Source organism: Peromyscus californicus, unplaced genomic scaffold, assembly GCF_007827085.1.
Source record: "Peromyscus californicus insignis strain IS unplaced genomic scaffold, ASM782708v3 Scaffold_8__1_contigs__length_139910024, whole genome shotgun sequence".
Taxonomy (NCBI): domain Eukaryota; kingdom Metazoa; phylum Chordata; class Mammalia; order Rodentia; family Cricetidae; genus Peromyscus; species Peromyscus californicus.
In genome coordinates, this window is record NW_026294606.1 from 36,275,328 (window position 1) to 36,285,733 (window position 10,406).

At 34.8% G+C, this 10,406-nt stretch overlaps 1 protein-coding gene across 1 annotated transcript; it reads left to right on the forward strand.

The window, feature by feature from the left end:
* The first annotated feature begins 3,845 nt into the window (after positions 1-3,845).
* Positions 3,846-10,075, forward strand: LOC128103857 (prolactin-7C1-like). The gene is made up of 4 exons (XM_052728501.1): positions 3,846-4,019; positions 6,696-6,803; positions 8,595-8,774; positions 9,845-10,075. The coding sequence occupies exons 1-4, from the start codon at positions 3,846-3,848 to the stop codon at positions 10,073-10,075; spliced, it is 693 nt and encodes a 230-aa protein (XP_052584461.1).
* The last annotated feature ends 331 nt before the right edge of the window (positions 10,076-10,406 follow it).

The window sequence follows — 10,406 nt, forward strand, 5'->3', positions numbered from 1 at the left end:
CCTTAGATTGCTCTGTGGTCAATGCCTTATCACTGAGAGACTTTTCTACTGAAAATTTCAAAGACCGGATGAAATTATCTATCCTGCATTCTCTCCTTTCCTTTAAACAAATAAACTCAGCTTACATTTCATATTTGAAGGTAAGACTCTCCAATTCTGGTATACATTATGACCTCAGCAGAAAATACCTAACACTTTCTTTCACTAAAATGTGATGTATGATATCTGTGGCAAAATGTATCCCGATATAGGAATGTTACATCATTTTTATCCTCTTGACTCTGTTTCTAAGTCCACCAACTGCTGATCAGTGGTCCAAAAGTATTTGGGGTTTTCATTGGTTGGACATTCACCAAAGCACCACATTTTTTTTTTCACATCAATAACAGATTATATCTTGCGCCTTTTCCTCCAATCATTGATCATCAGTCAGGTATCATAATGTCTTAGAGAGTTCTTATGAGCTGTTCAACAATGAGGCACAAATGACAATAAATATAATAAAGACTCTTAACAATGTATTTAATATACACAATATTTCATCAAAGAAATCATGTAATGATATGCCCCTTGTTATGTTTGCATTATTAGAAGAAATCTCACTAGGACCAAGGTAGGAAACCCCAGTGTTGCCTGAGTTTCATAGTTGCAGATGTCACAGAGCTTTACTCAGTCCAAGTGAAGGAAATTACCAAATAAGCCAGATGTATATGTTCAACGAACAGTCACACAGCAACTTGTATAGGTGCAACTAAACATGTCTTAGATTTAGGTCCAGGTCCATTAAAAAAAAAAAAAACCTATATTTATTTCTGTAACCTGACTGATAATACATGATTAAGAATGTTTTTGATCCATTGGGGGGGACTTTGATGTTTTAAGTTAATGTGAATTACTCTCTTAAAAGAGTCCCTTAAACATCAGTATTTATACTCTATATTACTCTTGTTACATGCCTAGAGTGTAGAAATGAGCACTTTACATTATGCCACAGATATTGACTAAAACTTCCAAAGGTTAAATTTCTCAATATTGGGGACTCTTACTGTGGCTTGTGTTCTAATGTTCAAGAAAACAAAAACAAAAACAAAAACACCTGAAAAACCTAAGTCCTCCCATCAAGATCCAGTGAACATTTTAGAAGAGGTGATGGAAATACATAAGAACTGGAGAAGAGAATACAAGTCCAGGCAATCACTGTTTTCTAATAGTATGGGATTGCCTTCAGACTTCTTGGTTTGCAGAGATAGCTGTGGTGATTTGCAACTTAACTAGCCCCCTAGATATCACCGTAAAATCAACTAAAAAATGCTTATATGACTGCTTTAGTCATCATGCTAATGAGGTGCTAATCCTCAAGAAGGAAGAATCACGGAGTCTCCATCTAGAATTTCAGAATTTACTTCCTCCTGTACCCAAGCAGTGTGTAGCCTTAGGCATGGTGTACTGGACTATATAGTAGGTGGGACTGCAGTGAATCAGCATTCCTGGGACAGCCAGCAAACTGTGCTGAGACTTTACAGGGATGCTGCTGCCTTCCACCCAACCATGCTTCTGTAAGTAATTCTTCCCCTAAGTTCTTCTAAGTGACTTTAAATATTGCATTCTTTTACAACATTTGTTTGGACATTTTACATTTTGCTGTCATCGTTGTGCTAAGTGAATGGGAATTTGTTCCTGGTTAACCAAGATGAATAAAACCAGTTCTCTAAGAAGTACTTTCTAATCATTGCTCTAAAAAGCATACATTCTTGGATTAAGGTTCTTAAAAGAGAATCTCTTTCCTGTAGACATGTAGAAATGTCTAGAGGTGGTTTATATTTTCTTAATTTACCCAAGGTAGAAAAGAGGAATATTGCTAGCATCTAGTCATAGGAACAAGAATTGTGTTTACACAATACTCAAATGTCCAAGAGCATTCCAGAAAATGAATGATATGTCTTCTAAAATTAAAATTGCTTACATTTATTTATTTACTGGAATAAGATTGTAAGAATTGTGAACTGAATTTCTAACAACTTCAGAAGGAAGAAAGTATTATCTTCTCATTTTTAAGTTTTATGAGCTGCTTAACTGGAGCGCACCTAATCACAGCACCAATTATGGGGACATAATAGATAAGGCTTGCAGATGTGGATCTATACATCTTTGACAATGTAAATCTAGTAAAATACTCTTTCAAAATATGGACATTAAAGCTGGGCAGCAGTGGCGCATGCCTTTAATCCCAGCCTCAGGAAGCAGAGCCAGGCAGATCTCTGTGACTTCAAGGCTAGCCTGGTCTACAGAGTGAGATCCAGGACCGGCACCAAAACTACATGGAGAAACCCTGTCTAGGAAAACCCATATATATATGAACATTGTACTATTATTTACTTTGGATAATATTTCTAAGTAAAATGAATCAGTAACGAGTATGTGTATATTGAGACAGGGTCTCACCACATAATTATGACTGGTCTGGCACTCACTATGTAAACCAAGTTGACTTCAAAGTCATTGAGATCCACTTGCCTTTGTCTCCTGAATACTGAAATTAAAAGTGTGCTCTGCCATGCCTGGGTCTTATATTGATTTTTATGAAGTGAAAAGCTAAAATAATTTATAGCCTTCTACTAATCTTTAAATCCTTCAGATAACAAATGGAAAGAATTTATACCTGTATCTATTTAATGCATAAATATTGATCATATATAATAATTTTGGGAAAACACATAGATTTTTGTAAATTTACTTTCTGTATAGGAATTATCTAAAAATAATATTTATTTTGCATATGAAATATTGATGGTTATCTTGAATGCTACATAGTTTTTTTTTCATATTTTGAGTACTTGAGTTTAGATGTTTTCCTTGAATAAAATTTACTAGTTCTCTAATTTTCTGTTGCACATTTCTAATTGGATTTATCTAAGGTTCTCTGGAACACAAGTGTTTTCAGACTAATGCCACTAAAGGTAAGTTGATATTCCATTTTGAAGCATAACATTCTGGATCATGTTGGTGGGCATGTAAATTATTGACACGTTAGGCTTCTGTGTTTGTCCATCAGTAAAAGTTAAATTGGTGTTGAAACCATTTGATGATTGTAGGAATACTAATTTAAAGGAGGTTCATTTACAAAGCAAGAGAAGTAGATACAATCAATATTACTAGAGCTTCTTTGAACAAGTGATCAAAAGGAAAATCATTTAACCTTTTAAGTGTTTTCTTTTCATCAATAGAGGTTGGTGATATTACATAGGATCAGTCTACCCACAGAGTTATTGTAAAACCTATAAAAACTTATGGCAAAATTCCCATACATGGAATTATTATGGTGAGTCTAAACACAGCCTTTAGGGTCCTTTCCATGATAGGATTCTCTTCAACTCAGTATTAAACAATTGATAATAATACACTTATTCTTGTTACTCATGATAATGAAGCAATGTCAGGGATGTTGACCTTGTCCTGATACAAATATTGCCTACCAAGTACAGCACAATCTTTGAGAGAGTAACCAATGAAAATCACTATAAATTCTCAAGACATTAAATCATCTACAAAGAATGATTCTAAAACATTTACCCACAATTAACTTAGGGTATAAATGTTTGAAAGTTTCAGATACCAGTTTAACATGTGGGAAATTGCTGGTTCCCCAAACTGTAGAAATGTTCAAGTTAATTATATAATTATATTTGCACAGTGGAAGATACTTATTTAGTCTCACAGCTGTATAGTATCAGACAATGCAGTCGCAGGAATTGTGGACAAATAAAATAACTCTTGATAAGAAGGTGGAAGTACCATTGGTAACATCAGACAAATAGATCTCAACATCCTGTTTCTGTAAAGCAGGAATGCTCCTGTTGATACTGGTGTTAAATTTGCTTCTGTGTGAGAATGTTGCCCCTTTGCCTGTGAATGTCCCTGGAGCTGGACAAGGTGAAGTCTACCTCCAGGACCTGTTTGATCATGCCCTCATGCTGTCTTATAACATCAGTGAACTCAATAGGGAAATGCGCAAGATGTTTGTAAGTACCTCACTTACCTATGGCTTCTTCCCAAAAGGAGCCTTCCTGTCAATAATGATACTGCAACACATTTAAAATTATTGTAAGCCAAATTTCTAATTAAATATCTGTCATAGATTCAAAGAAATTAGCTACTGAGAAATAGAACATTGAAGAACAAGATAGTTTCATGAAAGCTCCAAGATTTACAAAGCTTTCAGTGGTTTTTGAAATTGTTTCTACTTAACTATTAAAAGAATATCAGTTTGAACCAATGAAGAACAAGAGGTTACATAATGCAGATATATATGTATGGGGATATTTGGCTCAATTTCTACAGGAAGATTATTGTTAAAACACAACTGTCACATAAAAACCTAAAAGATGAAGCTGGAGAACAACTCTGACTTCCTCATCTATTTTGTACACAGCTAGTCTCTGCTGGCATCTTCCCCTTGGCCTTGTACATAGCCAATAGAGGAGCAGTGTATTGCGTTGAGTCCAGTGGAATTAATAGAATGAATCTAATTTCCTAAGATTCAAGAATAGAAAAAAAAATATTAGCTTTTCAGAAACTCCTAATGCCAGGAGTCAGGGTTTAAAGATTTCATTGGATGAGTCATTCAATGGGAGTGATGGGTTAGAAGTGAAATAGGTTCAATAATTTTGATATCTGCATGTTACCTGTTCAGTCAGTTATTGTCGGGGAGGTGACAATAGACATGGTTTCAGTACGACAATGGCCACTTAATAAATGTGACTCTGAAGTTATAATAAATATGCATTCATGTTGCTTTTCACTTACAACTTTTTCTTTCATTTCCCTTATTCTATCTCAGTTCATCAATGACTTCTCTTCGAACACATTCTCTAAATTTGTGAGTACCTCATTTATTTCCATCTCCCCTTCCTATAAAGCCTTCATGCTAATGGTTTCATTACAATTTAAGTAAAAAAATGTCATTAACCAAATTTCAAGTAATACATTTCCACAGGTAAAAGATTCCACTGCCATTGTAAAGCAAACAAACATTCTTTGCAGAAGAATGGGAAAGCTTTAGGAAATCTCATTTGCTGAGATTATTATGATTTCTCATTTTTCTCTAAATCTGTGTATTTTATTTTATTTATATTTGTATCTGAGATATCAATCTGTAAGAATGTGGTGGAGGAAAAAACATAATTTTCTGGTCTCACTGAGAAGAAGTACAATTGTTTTGTAATTAGTTATGTATAGGAAACAGAAGCACACTGGCCTAAATCTATGTCACGGAGGGGCACTAGTTTGTTTGTTTGTTTGTTTGTTTATTTTTTCAGAAGCCTCCAATGCTACAAATGAAATCTTGTTTAAAGATCTCCAGTGCTAACGTTCATTCAGTGGGAGGGCGGGTTGGCAACTGAAAATAGGCTCTCTCCTCCCAATGACCGCATGCTATCTGTTCAAGGTCTGTCAGTGTGTAGGAGAAAAACAGAAAAGGCTTGAGTACAATAATATTCATCAAGAGACTGTGTCCCCAGCTTTGTAGTAAACACCTGTTCATATCGTTTTTTATTCATGAGTTTCTCATTCCTCATTCTTGACTGACAGTCTTTCAAATTCTTAACATTCCTGACAATTCTTTAAGTTTTACACATTAACTGAGTATGTTTTTAGATAATGTGTAGCTTAATAATATATTTAGATAACTATAATATTTAAATGATAATATATAAAATATGTAATAATTAATCATTTATAAGTTTTAATTTTTCCTGTTTTATTTTCTTAAAATGGTCAGTTTGTTATGTTTACTTTTGTCAAATTTGACACAATTCCAGTCAAGATTCATGATTAAGTGTGAATGGTACATGTGCATATATTCACTGCGAATGGAAAGAAAATGTGTAGTTTTAAAATGCCTCGCTAAAAGAAATATTTGAACCAACAGGAAACAAATGATTAATAAACACAGATATACATTTACTGCAGTATTAGACTCAAATCTAAAGAAAGACTATTCGTAAAACACGTTGTGTTTTTCAGTTTTGCCATTTCTAGGGCTTTTGATCATTATACAAAAATTTGGAATTAATGACAGAACAAGAGAAAAGTAAATAGGAATGAATGACAGATTAGAAAGTCAGATGAAAAATTAAACGAGATTACTTAGTTACAGGGGAAAATGGTTAAAGATTCATTCTCTTAATGTAGCTGGAGGGCTTCAATCCAGCTTTGGGTCGTCAGCCCCATGGTACCAACTGCAGGTTGTCGAGGCGATTGTCCACATTCACAGCATTGAGATGTACCACCTGAAACCCGGGAGCCACACCTCCCCTGTGTCTTTCTCACAGCAGCTCATGCAGAAGCCTGCCGGAGCCCCTTCTTCGGTTTTTGTCGAAGGCATATGTATAAATATCCTAGCACCATTTTTATCAGCATCTACTTTTATTTGAGCCTCAAAGGAGTAGATCTCCACCAGTGGTATGTCTTGTTCATCTATCAGTGTGTATTTGGTCTTCCCGGCCACCCGGCCGAGCTGCACGATGCCCAATTTAAAGTCGGTCATGGCCGGACCCGCTCTCTGCTCCACTCGCTGGGGTTTCATGCAGTGTTTATTTGTAAAAAATTATAGCTATAGTTAATAATATTCTGGTTACAAGTTCATTTACTCAATTTCCAAATTCTGTCTAACTCTATTTCTTTTTTAATATTTGCAGATGTTGTACTTGTACAAGAATGAAAAGACTATGTCCAAGATGTTGGACAGCTGCCGCACTGTTCCTGTTGACATCCCACAAACAATACAGGAAGCCCGAAAGTTATCAGTGAGTCCTCAGTTTTCATTGAAACAGCTTTGCCATGCTGGCACTTTTTTAAGTACGCAATAGGTGTGGTAATCAAAGGAGCACAAACAAAGAGTAAGAATGAGTAGCAGAAGAAAAATCATGATATACAGTTGATAAATTATAGGAAAATCAATTATTAAATAATATTGTAACAGATCTCCATGAACTGGCCTTTTAGATGATTCTAGTTCACCAATGTTCTGTCAGTGGAAATGGACTTATTTTTCTGTAGGAAATGTTGAATGGACTAGGACACCACTATATAAATAGACATTCCTGTGTATACCTAAGATACACAAAAACAATTGTCTTAATTATATTTTATGTATCATTGGCACATTTTTCATTGCTGAGTACCGTGATAAGCCTTCTTTACTTCAAGACTGTACTGATTCTACATCTACTTCTTACCTGTTCAGTCTTCTGTGAGTTTATACTTTCTTCTCTCTCTTAACTGAAAGCATCTGAACAAGGGGTCCAGTAAATTCGATATAATGTTCCTCAGAAAGAAATCACACCCTCAGTTGTGATGAGAAGTTTTGCATATCACAGAGAATGTAATTTATAATTGTTATGATTGGTCAGTTTGGATTCCCTAACATAACTTATCCTCAAATGAGTTGACTTGAACATCTTGTGAAAATAATAAGTGAAAGTGAAGGAACAAGAGGGAAATGAAGAAAACCTTTTGTAGAGACCTACTCAATGACTAGACATTTCAGAGTCCTTTATTGGCATTGCTTCAAGTAACCCTCCTAAATGTTAACTGATAAGAGAAGCCAGAGTTCTGAAAACATTCAAAGAATTTATAATCCCAATATATTGTCAGTATGGAGTGGAGGCTTCACATAACTCAAGCCCTCACTCCAAATCATATAACACAATGCTTCCAGCAGCCTATTTTACTTCCTATTTGAACTGTTCCTTTCTTCTACATCTTTTATGTCTTTCTGTTGCAATATCCATTGGATTCCTTTCTACTGTTCATAGTAGCATCTACTAAAGTAACCAAGACACATAGAAAGCATTTTAAATTTAGAGATGAATTTTTTGAATGAATTTGCTAATTCAAATTTCTTGTATGAGTTTGAATCTACACAATGGAGATTCGAAATTCCATTGCCATTTCTATTAATGCTATTATTAAAGGCAAAGCAAGGTCATGGTTTTTCACCAGCACTTACCATCTAAAGTATCACTTATCTAGAAGGAAGGGACAGGGAAGGAGAATCACTGAGACTTAGAGACGCACATTTATTAATGTCAGGTTGTCTTCATAATATTTGCACATTAATATCCTAAAGGGCATTAAAATAAGTATGATTTCAAACACTATACCTTACTTGTTTTATAAATCTAGTTGAATGATTTGTCATTGACAGTGATGGTATGGATTTCCTAAATCAAGTCCTTGGGCACATACTTCGTCCCCCAAAGCCTTGCATTCTCATGACAAAGAGAACAATCTAACATCTTAGAACTTAGAGGAGGTCAGATTGTAGGATTCAGATGGAAAACAAAACATAATCAATAGGAAGCTCATTTTAAAAGTAATTATTTATATAGCATAATATTTCATTTTAGCAGACTGTAGTTCTGAATGTTCTAATGTTTAAAATTCTACCCTATTTTCATATATAAAATACCCAGTGTTTGCTTTCGATTTACAAATGGATATTTTACTTCAGCATCTCTGATTACAAATTAAATGTAAACAATCTTTCTGTATTTCATTTCTCTTAATGTAATTGATCAATTATGGATGCATAGCTTGAAGACTTTCTGAAACTAACACTGAATCTAATGGGAACCTGGAATGACCCTTTGCACTACCAAGTGGCCAAACTCACTGGTATGCCAGGAGCCAATGATGCTATCCTGTCCACAGCAAAAGATATTGAGACCCAAAACAAAGAGCTTCTAAAACTCATCAAATGGATACTCAACATGGTGAGCAGTCTTCTTAAAATCCACTTTTCTCATTCATGAAATAGATTTCTTCTCAATAATACATTTTGACACACCCCACTTAGCAAGAACAAAATTTAGTCAACCAATCTTGTACGCAGCCTAGCCACTTAAGAGATTGTATTGGCTAGGGTTTCTATTACTATGATAAAATATGAACAAAAGCAACTTGGGGAGGAAAGTGGGTTTTGTTTTTGTTTTTGTTTTCAACTTACACTTCCACATCACCATCCATTATCTAAGGAAGTCAGGGCAGGAATTCAAGGCAGGAACCTAGAGGCAGGAACTGAAGCAGAAGCCATAGAGGAATGCTTACAAGCTTGCTCAGCCTGTTTCTTCACACAACACAGGATCACCTGCCCAGGAATGGCACACACATATTCTCCAGAAATGCCCTATAGACTTACCTGCAGGCAACGTAATGGATGCATTTTTCCAACTGTGGTTCTTCTTCCCAGATAATTCTAGTTTGTGTCAAGTTGATGGAGATGGCTCAGCAGTTAAGAGCACTGACTGCTCTTCCAGAGGACCCTGGTTCAATTCCCAACACCCACATGACAGATCACAACTGTTTGTAACTCCAAGATCTGACTCCCTTATACAGATGTACAGGCATGCAAAACACCAATGCACATAAAATAAAAATAAATAAATTAAAAACAACAATAATGGCAGGAACTGACATAAAAGTTTAAAGATTCCTCACAGTCATTGAGAAAGTATTTTTCCTACGTGGAGTGAAATACACTAGATCTCGTAACAAACACTTCTAGCCCATCATCATCCACTGGTATTGCTTTTCTGTTATTTCATCATCCTATTTTTAAAGGAAATAATTTATCTCTTACAAATTTAATACAAGAAAACATGAACATGAGTCTTGATTCTAGTTGTCAGATTACCCAGCATTAGAATCGTGAAATTCAATGTCTACAACTGAAATTTCACATTATTAATGTTTCTATAAATACAATTCAATATTTAAAAGAAAAAAAGGACTAACAAACAAGTAGTGTAAATAACAGATGACTGACTATCATTTTGGTCTTTAGGTTCATCCAGGAATTGAAAATGAAGACTATGCTGAGTGGTCAGATCTGGAATCTTTGCAGGCATCTGATGAAAAGACTTGCCTCTCTGCTTTATTTAAATTGTCCTTCTGCTTGGAGACTGACACAAAGAAGGTTGACCTTAATCTCAAATACCTGATATGTTCCTTTGTTGGTGGCAATACCTGCTCAACCTCAAGGTTGAAAAATGATTTCTATGACCCAGTCTTTTGAGGATTCTTTTTAATTTTATACATTTGAAGACATACATGTACATAGAGGGTCTCTTTAAAGAAGTAAAAATAAACATATTAGATTTACTAAAGTATAAGAAAATTTGTCATTAGCTTTTTTTCATTTAGTCCTAAATGTAGCAAGAACATTGAAACACTTTAATCACAAATGACAAATGTTTTATTGGAAATTTCAAGCAATTTATAACTTAGAGTCATAATAAAATAATGTTGATCAAGTTATAAAAACAAAGCATGAGATCAGAATTAAAAGGAGAGCTAAGCTATTGATAGTATGGACATGTTGGGATACCTTAAGAACAGCAGGCATG

What these genes read in the sequence shown, in the direction of transcription:
- LOC128103857 (XM_052728501.1), top strand. Translation starts at nt 3,846, where the DNA reads ATGCTCCTGTTGATACTGGTGTTAAATTTGCTTCTGTGTGAGAATGTT. An exon ending in GGGAAATGCGCAAGATGTTT is followed by an intron (nt 4,020 to 6,695) that starts GTAAGTACCTCA and finishes TAATATTTGCAG; the next exon opens with ATGTTGTACTTGTACAAGAA. An exon ending in AGGAAGCCCGAAAGTTATCA is followed by an intron (nt 6,804 to 8,594) that starts GTGAGTCCTCAG and finishes ATGGATGCATAG; the next exon opens with CTTGAAGACTTTCTGAAACT.